At 47.0% G+C, this 20,746-nt stretch overlaps 3 protein-coding genes across 3 annotated transcripts; 1 reads left to right on the top strand and 2 right to left on the bottom strand.

Annotated features, from left to right (window-relative positions):
• Positions 1-471: 471 nt before the first annotated feature.
• Positions 472-8,861, bottom strand: TSFM (Ts translation elongation factor, mitochondrial). Its single transcript, XM_010946343.3, has 6 exons — positions 8,706-8,861; positions 8,260-8,433; positions 7,522-7,650; positions 6,676-6,798; positions 2,895-2,982; positions 472-1,082 (listed from the first exon to the last, which is right to left on the bottom strand). Exons 1-6 carry the CDS (start codon positions 8,760-8,762, stop codon positions 676-678), a joined length of 978 nt encoding a protein of 325 aa, XP_010944645.1. The 5' UTR covers positions 8,763-8,861; the 3' UTR covers positions 472-675.
• A 121-nt stretch (positions 8,862-8,982) lies between these two features.
• Positions 8,983-17,011, bottom strand: EEF1AKMT3 (EEF1A lysine methyltransferase 3). The gene is made up of 3 exons (XM_010946339.3): positions 16,665-17,011; positions 16,432-16,543; positions 8,983-10,905 (listed from the first exon to the last, which is right to left on the bottom strand). Exons 1-3 carry the CDS (start codon positions 16,839-16,841, stop codon positions 10,514-10,516), a joined length of 681 nt encoding a protein of 226 aa, XP_010944641.1. The 5' UTR covers positions 16,842-17,011; the 3' UTR covers positions 8,983-10,513.
• Positions 17,012-17,349: 338 nt separating this feature from the next.
• METTL1 (methyltransferase 1, tRNA methylguanosine) lies at positions 17,350-20,712 on the top strand. Its single transcript, XM_010946340.3, has 6 exons — positions 17,350-17,563; positions 18,298-18,461; positions 19,387-19,571; positions 19,664-19,777; positions 19,937-20,038; positions 20,198-20,712. The coding sequence occupies exons 1-6, from the start codon at positions 17,451-17,453 to the stop codon at positions 20,351-20,353; spliced, it is 834 nt and encodes a 277-aa protein (XP_010944642.1). The 5' UTR covers positions 17,350-17,450; the 3' UTR covers positions 20,354-20,712.
• The last annotated feature ends 34 nt before the right edge of the window (positions 20,713-20,746 follow it).

Raw genomic sequence — 20,746 nt, 5'->3', positions numbered from 1 at the left:
TGTCCAGGAAACCTCAGACCCCACCCATCCACACCCCACTATCCAGAAGAGAAACAGGGCTATGTGTTATTAGTTTCAGTAATGAGGCCAGAACCCGTGTGTGTACCACTACAGAGAGCCCTCAGAGCACGCTACAGACATCAACACATGGACATTTTCCAGGCAACTCCAAGTTTAAGTCAACAATTCCAAAGGAATCCATGTGGCACAAGTAATGTAACCAGGGAAGCTCCAGGATGGAAGCACAGCCCAAAGCATCACAAAGCAAAGCCGAAGAAGAGAGTTCTATGTCACAGGAGGAGCAGGCTAGAAGGGGCTAGATGTGTTAGGGGCACGGTCATAAATCTGGGTTGAAGCAGCAGCAGGCAGCTGGTAATGCCCGTTCTCCCAGACGCTCAGGCACTTCAATAAGGCCCACCTGTTGTTTTCTAAAACCCATCACAAGTCTAGCACAAAAGAGCTGGACCGGCATTACGCAAACAAGGAAAACATGCTACTTTCTTTATTGTATAACAATTCTATTTAATGACTTTACCCACGAAGTATATAATTTCATTACGAACTCAAATGAAAAACAAATTCTGGGTGTGAAGAGGCTTAGGAAATAACTTCTGCTTATAATGATGTCCAGAGTTAAGAATAAACATTTCCTCCTGGGCCTAACATCTCTGGAACCTACTCGGCCTCCGCTGCCTCTTCACCTTCTCCACATTCAAACCGCACAAAGTCTACCACAGACACTCCTTGGGGCTGCACATACTGACCCAGTGTGATGGAGGGGTCCAGCAAGTACGGCTGGGACAGCATCTTGGTTTCTGCCTCTCCCCCAGGCTCATCGTCCAGGGAGCCCACAGAGAGAGGGGCCATGCCCACCACGTGCTGCCCAAGGCGACGGCCAAGGTCTTCAAGGTTTGCTTTCCGCTCGGACGTCTCACAGACGACCAGGGCCCCGTACTTCCCCAGCACCAGGTTGTGGAGCGAGGGGCTGTGCATTGCCCCATGGACATAAGAGCCAACATAGAACCCAGCTGGCACCTTCACCCATGCAGCTCGTTTAAGAGTCATGTTTTCTCCCAGTTTCCCTATAAAAGAGCAAAAACAAAAAACATGCTTCTAGAATATGATGCTGGCAGTAGTACCAAAATATGCACAGAGACGGCCAAGTTTGGGACACAGTCCTCCGCACTGACACTGTGGATATGCTATAAGATGGAGAGAGACCATTTTCAGTTTAAAGAGGAAAAGGAGTTTGGGGGAAATGGCAAGTGCTTTATAGAGCACCAACTACGTGCCACGCTGGTACTTAAAAACACAGGCTCCGGGCTCGCACGGACCCTGGACTGCAGTCTCACCAGCCATATGACCTCACGCAAGGAACTTAAGCACATAACCCCATTTACTAATTTATTAAGCCCTCATTTCCTCATCTGTAAAATGGAGATGATACACTTAAAACAACCTGAAAGCAGGATAATTGAGAGAAATAAATAAGGTAAGATATATAAAAGCACTTACTACAGTATCTGGCACATGGGGAGCACTGCCATCTGGCTATCATTACTACATTAAACTCAGGCTTAGAGAGCTTAAGTAACCCGCCCAAGTCTACAGAGCTAATATATGGCAGAGCTGGAATTAAAACTCAGATCTGACTCCAAACCAATTGTCTTTTCCCACCAAATTACCATCCCTCCCAAAATACCACCATCACTGACACAGGCAACTCCTGATCATCCACTGTATCAGGAAAAAGTTTACCACTAAAAGCCCCAGAAAATCCAAAACCCTACGTCATCTGATGGTTTCAACTTCCCCTCATTAAAAATAAAGATAACATTTAACCAAAAGTGGCTTCCAGCTTCCCGCTTTCTCTCAGGATGCTATCCCCTCTACAGAAGTCCAAATAAGCCAAAACGTAGGAGGGGTAGGAGAAGAAACAAAGGGTCTGGGTGACGATCCCAGCATTAGCCACGGTTAGCTCTAACAGTCATAAAAGGGGAGTATCAAGGAATCTTGAAACAGCTCAAAGCATCTACGCAGTAGTTAATTCCCAGAAATTCATAAGTTTGAAACACCCAGTTCTTCCAGAATTTCTTAATAAGTCCCATACACAGCTGTCTGCCTGGTTTCTCAACGATGACTCACTGAAACATCATACATACTTTAGATGACCTGATAAGCACAGGACTGATGCGGTGACTGGAAGTGCCAGATGAGCAGTTAAGTTCCCAGCAAGCCCCCAGCCCAGCCCTGCTCCCCTCCTTCCGTCAGGGACATATACAAAGAAGGCAAAATCCCTGCTACTCCCACCACGATGACCCAGATACGGTTTCTGTAGCCAGCAGGTTCTGAAATGGACTTTCACAAATTTAGGATCAGATTTTTTTATGAGGTCAAAGTCCTAAACGTGATGCCCCAAAATATTCCTGGATCCCTTCATAAAGAAGGTGAAATGACCTGAAATGGACTATTTCCTCCATAGCATATACAGCAGTGGTCAACCAGAAGTCAAAAGGCCAGCGCTGCCTAAAGACATGCTTTTTTTGGTCAGCACAGTGATGCCTGCTAATTTTAGTTAGTTGAAAACGGCTAAAAACTAAGATCTTTCATACAAAGCTAAATTATTTTAAAGGAATTTTAAAATTCTGATGAGCCTGGGATTTTCCGCCAAGGTAACAGGTAGCTTGGTTAACAGTTTCCTTCAGCAGAGTGTGAGCTTCTCAGGGTGCCCACAACTCACTGATATCTGACATACTACCCACTTCTCACATTCATATTATCTGACCCTTAAAGGAACATGAACTTGCAATTCTTGATCTAGTTTGGAGGAACACCAAAGATACCAGGAGATCCAGTTCTTAATTTCCAGTCTCCAGATCCTTACAAATACTCACCAATTGCTAAGGCCAGCTGATCCTTGAGAGCACCTTCTCTCTCAGGCCCAGCTGGAAGCTCAGAGAGCTCAGAGGAACTCAAGAAGCCCTAAGTGCACAAAGAAAATGAACATAAGTCAGTTCTGTCTAACTCAAATTATTGAGACTAAGCAAAAATATAGCCTATTTCTCAGAAAATGATTTAAGACAACTAAGTATAAATAGATAATGTTTTCATTAAGCCAAGAACATTAAAAATTGATAACAGTTCCATTTTTATAAATGTTTTATTCCATTACCACACCACCCCCAATTCCATCCCAACCCCAGCCTCCAGCCTAACTTCTTAGAATGCAGTTTCCTAGAAATCAGGAACAATATTTTCACACAATCATAAAATATTAAAGCAAAAGGTCTGTAGATTGTTGGTAGCAAGAACAATGGTGCAAATCCAACGTCAGGGAATTGGACAACAGCTAACAAAACTGCACACACTCTTATCCTTTGACCCTGCAATTCTATTTCTAGGAACTAACCCCAGTACACTTCCAACAATATAAAAGTACACATGCACAAAATTATTCCTTGGGCAATTATTTCTAATCATAGAAAGTATTAGAAAGTCTAAATGCCCAAACATAGGCAGACCGGTTGAAGAAACTATGGTACAGAAACACAATGGAATACCATGCAGCTGGAAGGAAAGAAAAAGATGAGCTCCATGAGCTGCTATGGGGTATTTCCAAGACACATTAAGTGAAAAAAGCAAATTAAAAGGATACATACAGGGAGGTGGGTATAGCTCAAGTGGTAGAGCACACACTTAGCATGCGCAAGGTCCTGGGTTCAATTCCCAGTACCTCCTCTAAACATAAATAAATCAATCAAATTACCAACCCCCCCCCCAAACAAAAACAATCAAAGAAAAAAAATGGGATACATGCTTATTTTTTTACCACCATTTGGGTAATAAGTATTCGTGTATGTGTACACACACACACACACACACATATATATACTAATTTCTGCAAAAAGGATAACCAGAAACCAATAAAGCTGGTTACCTACAGGGGTGACTAGGAATGGGGCAGAAGGGAGAGAAGAGGAAGTGAGACTTCTGTGTGTGTGTATTAGCTTTAACTTTCAGAACCTTGTGATGTTTTACATATTCAAAAATAAAATTAACAAGGATTTGGGGTGAAAATGAACACTGACTAAACAGAAACAAAGATTCTAATTGTATTTCAAAGAAATAATATAACCTGAGAAGGGAGAAAAAACTAATCCAAGTTACTTTTGATACTGTCCTTTGACCACATAGCTTCTACATACAGACAAAAAGGACATCAAGGAAATCTTAACTCCTTAGCAGGTTTGTTGTTTGCAGTGGTCAGGGACAGCAGCTCTGAAACAAAGTGCGTACTATATAGCAAGTAAATAAGTAAACATACTGAAATTGCTAGGAGCCAGTGCACTCACTGTGAGAAGAGGAGAGAAGGAAGATACAAATACAGGATGGGGGAAGGAAAGGAAGAAGCCAGTGGTAGAGGATTAGAACTGAAACACACACACACACAATTTCCCAGCTCTGCTGGAAGAGCAGGCCCCAGTGATATCACAATAGAATCAAGCACACCTAATGCCCAGATCTTGGTTTCTAAAAACCATTCCCTCACTGAAAACAATCAGGACTCCTTGGAGAAGTGACAAATTCCATGATTGGGGCAAGGGAAGTACGACATAAGCCCAGAATATCTTGTTATGCCAAAAAGTAAGGAAATACTCCAAAAATAATGAGGCTGTATCAAAAGGATAATGGAGCCAGCTTGCATAGGCTTGGCTTGTATTGGCCAAATCCAGGGATAATTTAAGCATTACAATGACTAATGGATTACATAATGATTTATAACCTATTGTATAAAATAAGAATCTATGAGTCAATGCAATGCTGCTAGTAAGTAAATCCCTAAATAAAGGGAGAGAAAAAGAGAAGTGTCCTTCTTACAACAGAATGCCAACTAACAGAACGCATGTGAAAGAAACTTCTAAGGGCTAGAAAAACAACCATCATGCAGCTGTCACAGTAAGAACTGATCTGACAAGAAGCATCAAAGGATGCTAACACTTTAAGGGAAAAGTTTCTTGGGGAACTGGATGTCTACATGGTCTCAAAAAAATCTCCTATACAGATAACTTATTAATTACAAAAAGGAATATAGCAAGTTTACAGTGGAGAAACCTGGCAGATACTACCTAAACCGAGAGATCAAAATTAACACTATCAATAACAGGACCAACAGTCCCATCCTCCTCTGCCTCCTGATGGGATGTTCTGAGAAAAATACAGGATAATTTATTTAATATTCCTACGAAAGTCCACATTCTGAATCTAAGTATGAAGAAACATCAAACTCAGAGTGAAGGACATTCTGCAAAACTGTCCTGTACTCTTCAAAAATGTCAATGTAATAACAGACAAAGGCTCAGGAGCAAAGAAAGGAGACTAAACAGACATGACAACTCACTGTATCACATGATACTGGACTAGATCCTGGATCAGAAGAAAAATTGCTAGTTGGCAAAATATGTATATTATATACTATATAAATAAAAATATATCAAGGTAAAAATGTGATCACTGTACTGTGGCTACACAGGAAAATGTCCTTGTTTTTAGGAGAGACATGCTGAAGGGATAAAGGGTCCTAATGTCTGACATATTAACAAAAGAATTTTTAAAAAGTGGTAACAATAATATGTATATAAAAAGTGATAAAGTCAATAAAGCAAAATGTTAACAAATGGTGAATCTAGATAAAAGTACACTGTGGTGTATTATAAAATACTGGCAACTTTTCTGCAAATTTGAATTTTTTTTTCAAAATAAAAGTTAAAAAAAAAAACCAAAAAACTAAAGACCAAAAGGGAAAAAAATTAGTAAAGCTAAAAGGGGCCGATGTCTCTTGTTACAGATAATGAAACAGAGGTACAGTAAAGTAAGTGAATAGCTCAGGATTACAAGTACTAAACACACAAAAAAATTGTAAATAGTTGATTCATTTCTGCCTTGACAATAAGGATGAATCAAAGGCATACTGATATAATTCCTTCCTTGATCCCTCTACGGACAAGAATATGCTTACTCTCCTAAACTGTGCCTTCACTAGTATCTGTATTTAGAAATCTTTTCCCACAGCAAAAAAAAAAAAAAGTTACAATAAATATATGTATGTTCATGTATAACTGAAAAATTGTGCTCTACACTGGAATTTGACACAACTTTGTAAAATGACTATAACTCAATAAAAAAAAGTTTAGAAAAATTTAAAATTTTTAAAAATTAAAAAAAAAAAAACAAATCTTTTCCTCAGGCCAGTCCAGATTTCTGAATACAAGGCTTCACCTGATTTGATGGACTCTGTCCCACTGGCATTCATTCATTCATGCAACACAGATTTAATGAGACCCAACCAAGTGCTGGATGCACTCCTCTTTCACCAGAGACACACTAGTGAAAAGACAAATTTCCTGCATCACGAAGCTTACATTCTACTGGGGAAGGCAGACAAGACATAAATAAATAAGAATATAATCTATAAATACTGTAACAAAATTTTTTAAATGAAGTAAAATAAGGGGATAGAGCAACAGGAGGAAAGGTACCCCTCTCCAGAGAGAGAACACTTAAGCAGAGACACGAAGTAAGGAAGTGAGACATGAGAATGTCTGAAAAAAAGGGAACAGCAAGGACCCTGAAGGGGCGGAACAAACCCAGCATGTTGGAGATAACCCCAAAACTCACTTTACTGTACGTGGAGAGTTGATCCTTTAGGCTCTGACAATGCAAAAGGGTCCCCAGCGCTACTTGCTGGACCAACTGTTGAAATTTTAAATTTCTTGAAACAAAATCTGTCTCACAGTTTACCTGTGGGAACAAATTGATGTTGCTGTAGAAGCTGTTTACTGGCAGTTCCAAAAGTGCCTTAAACTAAGGTATTGACAGAAGAAGCAGACTTAACAAAACAGAAATTAAGTGTCTCTAGGATTTTAAAGCTACAGTTCCTCTACTAGCTTGAGGCCAGAAACTGAATGAAGTGATTACTTCTGTGCAAATGAGTTAACAATGTCCTGCACGTTCAGAGGATGGTTCACTAATGTCCCCAAAGGATGGCTACAAGTTTGCCACTTGCCTGTGGCCGCATGCCATAGCCACCTCATTCTCCAGGCTCCTCCAATGCTTGTTTTGTTACCAGCTTGTTTATCTCCTCTCTCGCTCTCAACTAATCCACATCTGATTCTTCATCAAAAGGGGCCCCTAAACCTCCTCTAAAACAGCTACTCGCTGTCCGTCAACTAATTAGTGTAATTCCTAGCTTTAAAATCTGTTTCAGGAAAGAATCAGTGACAAAGTATAAGGCCACACCGGACTCACATTTAGCAGTAATGTTCTAGGCTACCAGGCCTTTTCTCATCAACAACCTGTGCGTTTCCACATTTAAATGAATCCATAGCTAATACTCGGGGTCTCACGGGTTTAATTCTAACTTCCTTTTATGGTCCTCAAACACTCTTCTTTGCAAAGCACCTACCACAAAGCCTTCCACCCCAGGGACAGCTATTCCTGGTATCTGCAATTCTGACAACTCACCTCTACTAACACACTCGTGTTTCCTTCCTGCAGCAACCCAATCAGGCCTTCTTTAGTCTTCCTCCCACGGAGCTTGGCAGCTTTACTCCAGCCCTCCTTCTGGGCCTGCTTGTGGAGCCAGCTCTCAGCCTATAAATTAAAAAGAAAAAGGGCAGACAACAAAGGCACAGAATTTAGAACTAAACAGGGCTCTAAAATATGCTCAGGTTCCCCAATTCTTTCTCCTTCTCCTCAACCCTACAACAGAAACTAAAGTAATCTATAATTTATTGGCTGGCCTACTACTAAACGCCAAATACAAGACATTGTGCCTGGTGCTTTGGATATGTTTAATCTTCACAACCACCCTCTGGGGCAGATAGCAGATACAAAAAAGAACAATGCAGCTCTGAAAGATTAAGGTGTCCAAGGTCACAGGATCCCTCTGTGGGCACCAAGATCTAAGTCTTGGTGGGTCTGACTCCAAAGCTCCCACAAGCCCTTCCAGCCCCAAGCAGCAGGAAACAGCACAGTAGTCCTGCGTGGAATAGTTAGTTAACCCTGGGATCCTCAGTCAATTACTTCCAAATAGGTCAGAGTCAAAGGATGAGACTGTCACTGAAGTCAGAATAGGATTCTGTCGTTATGGGTCACTGGTCAGCAGGTCTGACTTCTATGCGCCCCAGAGCGACCTCCCGCAGAGACAGGTCGTCGGGCCCTAGGACCCCGCCCCGCTCCCCTGCTCTCCCTTCCCCACACCTGTTTGAGATCCCCGCCACAAGTCTCCAGAGCTTTCTTGCAGTTTACAAAGGAGTAGCCAGTTTTCCGCCGCAGCTTCATGAGGAGCTCCTTGCTGGAGGCCGAGGACGACAGCCAGGGCCCAGCGTGAAACGTGTGCCATGGCTGCGGCGACTGAAGCAGAAGGGGCCCCGCCTGCAGGGGGTAAGAAGAGGGGTGAGAAGCAGGAGGCATCCAGGCGCTCCGGGGGAGGCGGGGCACGTCGGCCGGGAGGCGACCTTCGGAGAGACTGGGGCTCAGAGAGCGGGGGGAAGGCAGCGGGACCGCGAAGAGATACCGAAGTCGGGGAAAGTGGGGGGAGAGGGTGGGATGGAGCACAACGGACGCGAGGGAAGGGAAGGACGCGTGCCCGGCGCACGGGAGACCCGCAACAAAGGCAGGACGGGGCCGGGGCCGAGAGCCCTCACCGGGCAGCTCCCGGTCCGCGCGGCCAGGCAGAGGCGCAGCGACCGCAGAAGCGACATCTCTCTGGTGGCGGCACACTGTCGCCGGCCGGCGCGCCGGTGAGGCCAGGGGCCTACGGCGTGGCGGCGAGGCCAAAATTCCCCGCCGGACCGCGCCAAGCGGGGACGGCGCCACCTGCTGACCGGAGGCGGGGCGCGTTTGCCTCCCCAACGTGGTTTATAAGGTGAAATAACACAAACCACTAGACAGAGTTGTCATCAAATAAGCATACAAAACACGTGGTAACACTTTATGTTTATTTCTAATGCGCTTTCGTATTCATTATCCATTTATGACTCACGAAAAACTTGTGAGGTAGGAGGGTGGGTTCAGAAGTTTGGCCAAGCTCACCTAGAAAGGCTGGGGGAGTCCCTCCAACAAACCAAGCAAATATTTGTTGAATGAACAGAAATATTTGTTGAACACCAATTGTGTGCCAGGAACTGTGCTAGGCTTCAGAGAATGAGAGAGAAGTAAACCGTAGCCCTATCCTCCAAGGTCATCTAATGGTGAGAAAATAGGGAGCAGGCACATGATCACACAAGGCAAGTCCCACAAGATGAACAGTTAAAGGATCTCAAGGGAGAAAGAAATCATATTCAAACAGGAGGCTCAGGAAAAGCTTTTTTTCAGGAAAGAGGCTAAGAGTAATAAAGATTTTGACAGGTAGAAATTGCACTTCCAGGCAGGGAATCACCAAAAAGAATGAAGGAAGAAGTCAGGGAATTTTGGTCTGGATTTAGGGAACAAAGAGTAGACCTTTTGTAATTTGGCCAGAGGTTGCAATACATGTAGGAAACCAGTAGGAAATGAAGTCGAAGGGTAATTTGGGATCACATGGGATAGACTGAGTATTAAGCAGGAGAGCTTATTCTTGCTTCTCTTGGCAGCAGCAGAAACTAATCAGAGCTGATTTTGGAAGATCACAAGAATTTATAAAATGGTTTGAAGGGTAGTGAATGGAGGCCAGGAGGCCAGAGGAGGTGATGTGTGGCTCAGGAGCAGGTAAAGAGAGCCCTATCCAGAGGTCCCACAGTGGGAGGAGAAAAGAGGTGCAGGCAAAACACATTAGGAAGGAAGGACTGGTGGAGCTTGGAAACTTAAAGAAAAATCAAAGAGGAGAACCTGGTACTTAGTGATCAGGGCTCCAACTCCAAAAAAAGATGATGGAGCTACTGTTCAAAGGACAGCTCTGCTGTCTATCCCCAACTTCAGGGCTGGGAGGACTTGACCCAGTTAGAGCATGGTCCCACCAGGGTCCATGTCTAGGAGCAAGAGGTTGGCGGCTTGAGGTTTCTTGCTTCAGCCACCCAGCAAAAGCCTGAGTTCTTCGGATGCAGAAGGGATCTTTAATGCTCATTTCTTTCCCTTTAAAAAAAAAAAGTCCAGTACAATCTGGGGGGAAAAATCCATTCTGTATAAAAAGACAATAGCAGAACTAGAAGGGACTGTGACCATCTTTCTGCAGCCACTGCTCTCACATCCCATTTACCTTCCCCCCCTAAAGTCTTGGCTATCATCTCACCTTCCTCCGCTGAGAACAGGAACTGGGAACTTCCTCTGCACTCTAAGCCAGTACAGCTAGGGCTCTCGTATTCCTAGCAAGCAGCTCCTCTCTGCACCTGCCTAAGAGTATCTTGAGAAACAAAGAGGGCAGGAGAAAAGACTGAGGCAAGGGAAATCCATCCTTTTTGATCCTTATGTTTATGGCTTTGGAGATACGGCAGTTCCTTCATTAGAAGAAGGGGTTCAGAGGAATGGAAGGGTGACGTCAGGCAGGCCTTGGTTCCCTGTGCCTGGCCCTATAGATGTTGACATTCTCATCCTCATCCCGCTGGACCAGCTCCAGTTGGAAATGCTGGGGCAGGAGGTGCTGAAAGAAGCTCTCTGTCCCGTGTTCCTCTCTCATCTTGGAAGCCAGATAGATGGTACCGTGGGGCCCGCACAGGTGTTGGAGGGTCCCCAGCAGCAGCGGGAAGGTGGACTCCAGATACACGATATCAGCCCCCAGCACCAGGTCATAGTCTCCAGGGAACATATGCTGGTCAATCCCCCAGGACAAGGCGCGGACCTGGGCCCGGCCTCCAGCTGGCACATTGGCCTGGACGTTGCCCTGGATCTGTTCTAGGGCCTGGGGCAGGTCAGTGATGGTAACATCCCCCCCTGAGAGAGAGGAAGGAGGAGAAATGCAAGTCAGAGGGACAAACCAAGGGTTTTCGGCTCCTGCCCAGAAGGTCCAGAGAACTCGGGACCTACGGGATAATGTTTTGACAGCCCAAAGTCCGCACTTTAGATTTTAGTTGCCCTAACCTCAACCTCATCCACTGCCATCTCATTACTCTACATTCTACAACATCAACATTCTCTCTGAGCTAATCTTCAACCTCTCTGCCCAACACACAACAATCAGATGTCAGCAGAAGCCTGGGCAGGACTAAGCTGGAGTGGGCTGTGCACCCACCCCCTACTGACACTAGCCAGCCTTCATGGGTCTGGAAAGCTTCCCAGAAGACATGACCTCAGCAAGCTGTAAAGGACAAGGAGGAGTTAGTCAGGTGGAGCTTTCCAGGCAGAGAACAGAGAGTACAAAGTCCCGGTGGTGAGAGAGCCCGGCATATTGAAGGAAGGCTGGATCTCAGAGGATGTGGAAGGGAAGAGAGAAGTGTCAAGACAAGAGAGTAAAGAGGAAAATAACTATGACATGCTAAGGAGACTCAGGCTTGTCCCTGAGGGGGACAATAGGTTTTGCAGGTAGTAGCGGAGAGTGAAAGTGGTTAGATGAGGACCTCAGAAAGCTTCATTCATGCAATAAACATATGTACTGAGCATCAACCAAGTTCTGGGGATACAGTGGTGAGCAAAACAGAACTTTAGCTTTCCTTGAGTTTTTTTTTTAAACAGGTGAAACAGATTTTAATTATTTACTTAACTTAATATATCACAAATAGTATCATTAACATTAAATCAATATAAAAATATAGTCATGATATTAACCCCTGATCAGATACAGGGTTTGCAAAAATGGGAGAAACATTTTGTAGGTTGCCTTTTCTTTTTGTTGATGATTTTCTTTGCTTTGTAGATACTTTTTAATTTGACGTAGTCCCACTTGTCTATTTTTGCTTTTGTCGCCTGTGCTCTTCGTGTCGTATCTAAGAAATAATTGCCAAGACCAATGTCAAAAAGCTTTCCCTCTTTTTTTCTGGGAGTTTTAGGTCTCACGTATAAGTCTTTGATCCACTTTGAGTTGATTGTGTGTATGGTATAAGGGTCCAATTTCATTTGTTTGCATGTGGATCTAGTTAGCCCAACATCATTTGTTGGAGAGACTATCTTTTCTCACTGTGTGTTCTTGGCGTCTTTGTTGAAGACCAGTTACGTGTGAATTTATTTCTAGGCTCTCTAGTCTGTTCCATGGGTCTATACGTCTTTCTTAATGACAGTACCATAGTATTCACTGAGTTTTGTCATAGAGGTAGAGATATACTAGATACTACAAAACTATTTAATCATAATCATGATGATTATTACAGAAATGGAAAATACTAAGAATTCATTCATTTATTAGTATTCATTATGTGCCTGGATGCCAGGTGCTGAGAATACAGCAATGAGCCAATGAGACAAGACTCCCTCCACTCCTGGGGCTTACAGTCTAGTGGCAAGAAACAGACAACAGCAAGTCAGGCGGCAGTAGGTGCTGCGCGGAAGCATTAAGCAGGGAAGGAGAGTGAGAATCGCCTGAGGGACAGGGCCGGGAATGCCATTGTAAATGGGGTGGTTAAGGAAAGCTTCAGAGAGCAGATTACGCCTGGGCAAACACCTGAAGGAAGTGACGGAGCAAACTAAGTGGCTCTCTCAGGTGAAAATGTACCAAATAAGGGACTAGCAACTGTGAAGACCTTGAGGCAGTGCCTGACAGGTCTGAGGACTTGCGGTAAGGCCAGCAGCCAGAGCAGAGTAAGTGAGGGTGACGACAGTCGGAGCCAGATCCTAGCCAGGGCCTTGTCAAGGGACTCTGAGAAATCTGGGACACTATTGGAGAATTTTAAGTGGAAGAATGGCATAAACCCTATGGCTTTGGGAATTTAAGAAAAATGGCTTTAAAGAGATCACTCTGGCTCCTGTGATGGGAAAATACTGCAGAGGGGCAAGGTCAGTTAGGAGGTGGCTACAATGGCCCAGGTGAGCGAAGATGGTGGTTTGAACCAGGGCAGCAGCACTGTCTAAGATGTAGTCAGATCCTGAATCTATTTTGAAAGTAGAAACACTAGGACATGCTGGCAGCTTAGATATGAAATAGGAGATAGAGAGAGCGAGAGAAGTTGAGGATGGATCCAAGATATTTGGCCTGCCCAACTAGAAGACCAAACTGTCATTCACTGAGATGAAAAAGGCTGCAGGAGGAGCAGATTTGGACAGGAAGTTCATGAGTTCGTTTCTGGACACACTGAGTTTGAGATGTCCATCAGAAAACCCCAGGAGGATAGCAAGTAGGTGGCAGATTATATAAACAAGTCTGGAGAGTCATAGAGTCATCAGCATGGAAAGGGCCATTTAAAGCCACGCACGAGGTGATAGGATTGCTTGGGAGTGCAAGTGGACAGAGGGGAGGGATCAAAGGACTGCTCCTGAGCCCTGGTGCACTCAGACCTTCAGTTGTGAAGCAAAGAACCAACAAAGGAGAAGGGAGAACTGTCACGAGGTGAGTGAAACCCAGAGGTGTGTTGCCCTCGAAGCCAAAGGAAGCGTTTCAAGGAGGAGAGAGTGACGAATGGTACGAAGTCAAGAAAGGTGGGCTCATAACTGACTCCTGTACTTAGCAACAGCATGGAGTCAGAAACGAAGCTCACAACCTTGACTGGAGCGGAGTCTGGAATCGACTGAGGAAAGAATAGGAAGACAGAAACGACCGTATTTACTCTTCTGAGTTTTGTTGTAAAGTGGAGCAGAGAAATGGAGTGGTAACTGGAGGGATATGTAGGATCAAGGATTTTTTTCTAAGATAGGAGAAATTACAGCATATTTATGTGCATAATATACGTGCACACAGAATGATCCAGACAGAAGGGAAAACTGATAATGCAGGAGAGACGGGGGAGCGCGGTGTTTGCTGGAACAGTGTCTTTCAGTAGATGAGAAGGTTTGGAGTCTTCTGATAAGTGCAGGGCTTGACCTTAACTAGGAGCACAGCGCGTTCATTCGTGGTATCAGGAGAGAAGGCAGCACAGACAGACAGACACAGGTGGGTGTGTAGACGTTGTGATCGGAAACTGTGGATGTTTTTCTGTGAGAAGACAGAAGTGATCAGAAGAGACAGGAAACAAAGTCATCAGCTGAGGAGACATTTGGAATTTTGAAGGGCAAAAAGGTAAGAAACAAGATGTCCAGGAGAGCAGAAGATTGTACAGATGAGGGAAGTGTAATAAGCCAGCTGGGCAGCGCTTAAGGATGCATCTGAGGTTAGTGACAACAAATTTAAAATGGACAGCAGTCAGCAGTGTATATACTAGGAGGGCCTAAGACAACCTGGGGTTGGGAGTGTCAAGGAGGACTTTCCGTGCAAGCGATGTTTGAGCTGAGACCTGAAGAAGGCTTAGGCATTAAGCAGGTGGTACAAGGATTTCAGACATGGAGTGCAGCCCATGTGAAGGCAGCAAGGAAGGGGACGTCCACATGGGCTTGAGGACCTGACAGGAGGGCACTAGGGAGCACAGGAGTACAAGAGAGGGAGAAGCACAGAAGGAGCTGGAGGGGGCCTTGGAGAGAGTTCTATCCTGAAGGCAACAGGAAGCCACTGAAAGATGGAGCAGGGGGATTGAAAAGATCCCTCTGACTGCCGGGTGGAGTGGGCAGAGGCCTAGGCAGGGGCAAGGAGAGGAAGCAGGGAGACCAGTTTGACTGTTGTAGCTGTCCAGGCAAGTGATGGTGACAAGGACTGGGGAGCCATCAGTGTGGCTGGAAAAACAGGAGATTCGAAAGATTCTTAGGAGATAAATCAGTAGCACTTGGGTAATGGAGATGGGGGTGAGAAAAAGGGATGTGTCAAAGGTGGGTCCAGATTTCTCACTGGGGGAATGCTGGTTTATTTCACAGAAATGGGGAAACCTAAGGGAAAAGGAGGTTTGGTGGAGGAAGATCACAGATCTAGTTTGAGCACGTCAAACTTCCCCACAGGGAGTGCGAAGACACTTGTGAAAACCCAGGGAAAAGATGGCAGTGGCCTGAACTGATGGAGGGAAGAGGAACAGACAACTGAGGAAGCATTAAGGACACATGACTCACAGGACCTGCTGATTGCCAGGATGTGAGGGGAGAGGGCAATGGACGAGAATGACACCCAGATTTCTCACTTGGCAGCAGAATAGGGAGCAAAAGAAGGAAAAGCCAGTCTGGGAGCAAGTGAAAGGTGTTTCTGTCCGTATTACATGCCCTTTCTCCCATTTTAGCATAGCTGCCCATTTGTCATCCACCCATCCTTTACAGAAAACTGATGTTGACACTCCCTCACTTCTTTCTAAGCCTGGTGTGTTCACGCTTGTCATCTGACAGAGCTTCTCCTTGATGGAGTCCCAGGGAGTCAGGGCAGACATGGCCAGAGTATGTCCACTGGCTCTGCACATACCTCACCATAGTTCTCATACTGTAACATCCCCCCCCTCCCCAGTCTTCACCACTAGACCATAAGCTCCTGGGGGAGAGGAAATCTGTCTTACTCATTGTTGTATCCCAATACCTAGAATTATTCTTGGCACATATGGGACTCCAAATACGTGTTGATCGAATGAACAGAAGAATGCACGCCTGCCTCTGGGAAGACTTCCCTGAATGTGTTTGCGCTGTGTCCCTACAAACAAGGATGTGTTAATTTGCATTCCTAGGGCAATGGCATCGTAAGTGTTTTTAGAGGAATGCTGTCCAGATGAAGTTTTGTATTACCATTAGATTAAAAAAAAAATTGGGGGGTGGGTGGTATTAGGTTTACTTACTTATTCATTTATTTTTGATGGAGCTATTTGGGATTGAACCCAGGGCCCTAGCCATAGCTAAGCATGCACTCTACCACTTGAGCTATACCTTCCCCTCTATCTTCCCATTAGATTATGAACTAAGGAACTGCTTACTTTGTAGTTTTTGGTTCTTGACAAAAGTGAATCAAAATTTTCCTTCCCTTTTCCTTTCCCAAGTCTGCATTGCCTAACTCCTACCCCACTTCCTACAAAACACACTGTAACCCCCAGAAATGCATAAGCTTGTTCCTCCCAAGCAATCAAAACCTAAAGAATAAAAAATATATTCACAATGAAGTTATAAAGTACTCATGAGGTTTAATACCTGCAGATTGCACCCCCACATGCATCTTGACAGACAATCATATCCAAAGCAAAGGAGATTTTAAGTGACAGCATTTTGCATGAAATCACAAAGAGCAAAAAGGTAGGGAAAAGCTCCTTCTACTAAGGTCTGCTCAGTTTGTATTTCCTGCTCCCAGATCAACCACCTTGGGTGCTCTGACAGCCAGTGAGCGCTGTCTGGCACACAGGAGCAAACAGGGGCCAAAACAAAAAGTTGGTTAAAAAGAAGGGACTGGTCTGATCCCAAACCACTCTCCTCTCCCAAGAATCCTGGAAGTGACAACTTCTCCACATCCCCGTTCTCCCTCCCCCTCCCACTACAAAGCTCACGCACCCTGCAGCGCTGCCAAGATACCCGCGATGCCCGTGCCCGCGCCCAGTTCGATCACTTTCTTGCCTCGGAAATCCACATTTTGTCTCTCGAAATAGTTGCACAAGCTCAGAGCCTATGGGAAAAGAAAAAAGAGACAGAAGACAGACTGTAGCAGGGATGGCTCCATATGGGAGAGCAGGAGTCCGGGGTCTGGACCTCCCGTGGACCCTAGCCCAGAGTCTCCCACTCCTCACCGCGTCCCACACGCGCCCTGCCACCCCGAGGCAGGACCCGAAGTTCTCCGTGATACTCAGCTCGTGCCCACAGAAGCAGAACCGGCTCTTCTCCGAGTAAGAGTCGGCAAAGAGCCCGACCTCCCGCGGGAACACAGACTGGAGCTCTGATTCAGGATCTGGGCGGGGGTCTGCCATCTGGCCGAGAAAGTGCCCGAACGCCAGGGCCAGCGCTCGGATCCCGGATCGCTGCGGGGTGGGGGGCTGGGGGACTGCGGGCCGTCTCTACTGCCCCGTGGCACCGAGCCCCGCCTCTCCGAGTTTGCCCTCCTTCCTCCAGTTTGACTTCCTGGAGGTGGAAAGGGGAACTGCCTCTCCCTCGCACGTCCCCAGAGCACACCCGACGGGACTCACGCTGGACCACGGGGGTCAGACCGAGACGATCGCTCCGAGACCAGGAGAGGGGAGAGGGGCGAGGATTAATTCACGGTAGAAAGCGGGGTCCCTGGGCCCCTAGCACCTGCGGGGTGCACAGGGGCCTGCAACCGTAGTGGTAATCCAGACCAAGCAGAAGCAGGCTAAGGAAAGAGGCTGGCTGAGGGTCTGGCCTTGCCAGCCCAGTTAAAGCGGAGCCGCACGGAGGCGCACTCCCGCGCTGGCCCCCGGTGGTCCTCCCAGCGCAGCCCAGTTCACTCCTGGGGCTTTAAGGGGCGGGCTCTGTTCACAACGTTCCTGACTGCGTCACTATCGTGCGCCCCGAGCCTCGGTCTCCACGTGGGTTCGGTAGAGGAACCCGGGCTGGGGATCATGGCGGGAGCTGAGACTGGGGACGCGGCTGGAGCCGAGGCCCCGCAGCCCCAGAAGCGTTACTATCGGCAGCGGGCTCACTCCAACCCCATGGCGGACCATACGCTGCGCTAGTGAGTGAGCCAGGCGGCGGGGCAGGAGCAGGGGGAGGGAAAGGAGGGCAGAATTCCCGCAACTGTCCCGAGCAGCCCAGAAGAGCGATTGCGCTTGGGACGGTTGGCGGATTTAGGGTAGACTCGGAAGGACCAGCTGCGTGACGTCAGTTTTGTGGGTGGGTCGGGGAAATTTGGCAGAGGGCGGAGTTGGCGGGTTGGGAGGGGGCGTGGCGTTCTGGATCAAATCTGGGTAGCGGTGCAAGTCTGGGAAGAGAAAGAAATTGTTACTGACACTAGAGTGATGGAGGCAGAATGTCTTTTCCATCTTTCGACTCATTTGTGGGATTTAACAAGAAGACGAACATACACAATCCCGCCCACACCGTACTCCATCCTCTTCCCACAGAGCGCTTGAACAAAGTTCCCAGTGCTTTGGCAGCCAGTCTCTGGGACAAGGGGAACTTGTGCCCCAGAAAGGAGAGCTGCCCAGCCAGAGTCACATCAACCCCTGGAAATGGAGCTGAGCAGAACAGCAATCATGGGCCTCATGATGGGCCTATGATTCACACTGGGGGCTAAGGGTGGTTTCCATTGTGCTTCCTAGAGGTCACAAGGCCCACTCTTACAGGATTTTTGAGAAACTCTCTTCTCACAGACCTCCCACCCTCACCCATCCACCCACACACATGTAGTACCACTTCTGCAATTGTTTGACCAACCTTCTCATGTTTCTCTTGTCTTCTCTCCAATAGCCCTGTGAAGCCAGAGGACATGGACTGGTCTGAGCTATACCCAGAGTTCTTCGCTCCACTGACTCAAAATCAGAGCCATGATGATCCAAAAGATAAGAAAGAAAAGAGAGCTCAGGCCCAAGTGGAGTTTGCAGACATAGGCTGTGGCTATGGTGGCCTGTTAGGTAACACTCTGGCCCTTTCTCTGGGGAAAGGAGAGGCAACACCTAGGTTCTGCCACCTCAGCAGATTTGTTGGGGGCCGTAGTTGGCCTTTCCCCTTCAGACCAGACGCTGGTGCTGTGACATCAGTGTGGAGAATCTCCACCTTCCCTCTACTCTGGGTCTCTGGCCTTTGCCCTGGAGAAGGGAGGGGGCTGCCTCAAAGCCTCTTAAAACTGGAATGTCTAGTCTGGCCCACCCCTTGCCCCAGTCCCTACGTGAGCCATTTCACCTGCCAGGTGCCGGGTCAGTGAGCCGGTCAGCACAGCTTCAGAGGTTAGTCCCTGTGGCCACTGATCCTGAACTGTCTTTCTCAGGGATTCCACCCCCTCTCCTTCCTCACCAGAACTCATTCCTTCTCCACACTCATATTTTTGAATTTCCTTTGTATTGTCTGTATTTTCCCAGCCATGCATGCATGCTGGACCCACTTCTCTGTTTTTGGATCTTCCACAGAAATAACAGCATGACAGAGAGGAAGAGCACGGTACTTGGTGGCGGGAAGCCTTGGTTCAAGTTCCGTGTCTGCCTCTTCTTAGCTCTGTGACTTTGGGCATTTCGGATCCTCAGTTTTCTCATCTTTGCAATTTACCACAGAGTGTTAGGAGGATTAGATGAGACAATGTGTGAAAATACTGAAAACTTTAAAGCCCTTGCAAATATACACGTAGTCCCAGGCCCTCCCACTTTCAGCCCTAGTGACAATTTTCAGGTCTCCCCTAGCCTGCTTCTCCAGCACAGAGCCATCCATACAGGTATCTGTCTCTCTGGCCACACTTGCCAGTCCTGATTTTGGTCATTGCAGGTTGAGGTTTCCTTTCCTGTGTTGATGCCTTTGCACTTCCTGCAAGTATGAGGTTGATGATTCCATTCCTGTTTCTGTGTCCAGTGGAACTGTCACCGCTGTTCCCAGACACCCTGATTCTGGGTCTGGAGATCCGAGTGAAGGTCTCAGACTATGTACAAGACCGGATTCGGGCCCTACGAGCAGCTCCTGGAGGTGGCTTCCAGAACATCGCCTGTCTCCGCAGCAATGCCATGAAACACCTTCCTAACTTCTTCCACAAGGGCCAGGTGGGGAGGGGCTCTGGTGGGTTAGGCTGGCAGGCAGGTGAGGCATGGAGGCCAGGCTCTTACAGCCCTGTTGGTTCACGTCTGTCTCACAGCTGACAAAGATGTTCTTCCTCTTCCCTGACCCACATTTCAAGCGGACCAAGCACAAGTGGCGAATCATCAGTCCCACACTGCTGGCAGAATATGCCTACGTGCTGAGAGTTGGGGTGAGCCGGGAGTGGGAAGGAGAAGGGAGTGAGTGGCCTATTCAGGAACCTTCCACTGAGAATTCAGTGGGGGTGCATTTAGGACTCACATCACCAATCCCATCATCCCACTGCTCAGTTGCATGCAGCCCCCTATCTAGGGTGACTTTGCCTCTGCAGGGGCTGGTATACACCATAACTGATGTGCTGGAGCTACATGACTGGATGTGCACCCATTTTGAAGGGCACCCCCTGTTTGAGCGTGTGCCTCTGGAGGAACTGGTAAGTAGGGGGCCTAAGGGAGGTTAAAAGATTTCTGGAAAGACCCTTTCCAGAGTGGTTCTGTATTCTTGGAGTCCAGCTTAGTGCCCGGAGGATGGGATGGGGCCAGGGACAGTCTGAAAGGTGGGCAAGGACTTATTGGACTCTTCCTTCTCCCAGAGTGAAGACCCCATTGTGGGACATCTTGGCACCTCAACCGAGGAGGGAAAGAAAGTTCTACGCAATGGAGGAAAAAATTTCCCAGCCATCTTCCGAAGAATACAGGATCCCACCCTGCAGGCAGTGACCCCCAGTCCCACCCCTCCTGGTCACTGACTTTGCCTCTGCTGACCTTGCCTTAGCTGGACCCCATCTTCCAAAGACTGGAAAGAAGATCAGGTCCCAGGACCTTCCCAGCTGAACCTGCTAGGGCTGGGAGGCAACAAACCTCTCAGAAATTGAGGAACTGCCCAGGGCAGAACGACTGTCCCTGAGTCCTCTCACCTTCTTGCCCTTTCAGTGCCAGCAGAAAGCAAAAGAAGCTGACTGGAAAAGTCAAAAGACCTTGGACCAGAAGGGATCTTTGGAAGAGCATGGGGTTTTACTCCCCTTAGCACTCCCTTCTTCTGGGATCTCTCCTCAGCTGGAGTGAGGAATGCAGTTCACCGTCCATCTAAACTGCCTGCTAGACTTGAGTCACCTGCCCACTTGTGTTTACTTTGCAGTTCT

This window comes from Camelus bactrianus, chromosome 12, assembly GCF_048773025.1.
Source record: "Camelus bactrianus isolate YW-2024 breed Bactrian camel chromosome 12, ASM4877302v1, whole genome shotgun sequence".
Lineage (NCBI taxonomy): Eukaryota > Metazoa > Chordata > Mammalia > Artiodactyla > Camelidae > Camelus > Camelus bactrianus.
Note: the sequence above shows the minus strand (reverse complement) of the source record. Positions and strands in the feature narration are given on the sequence as shown.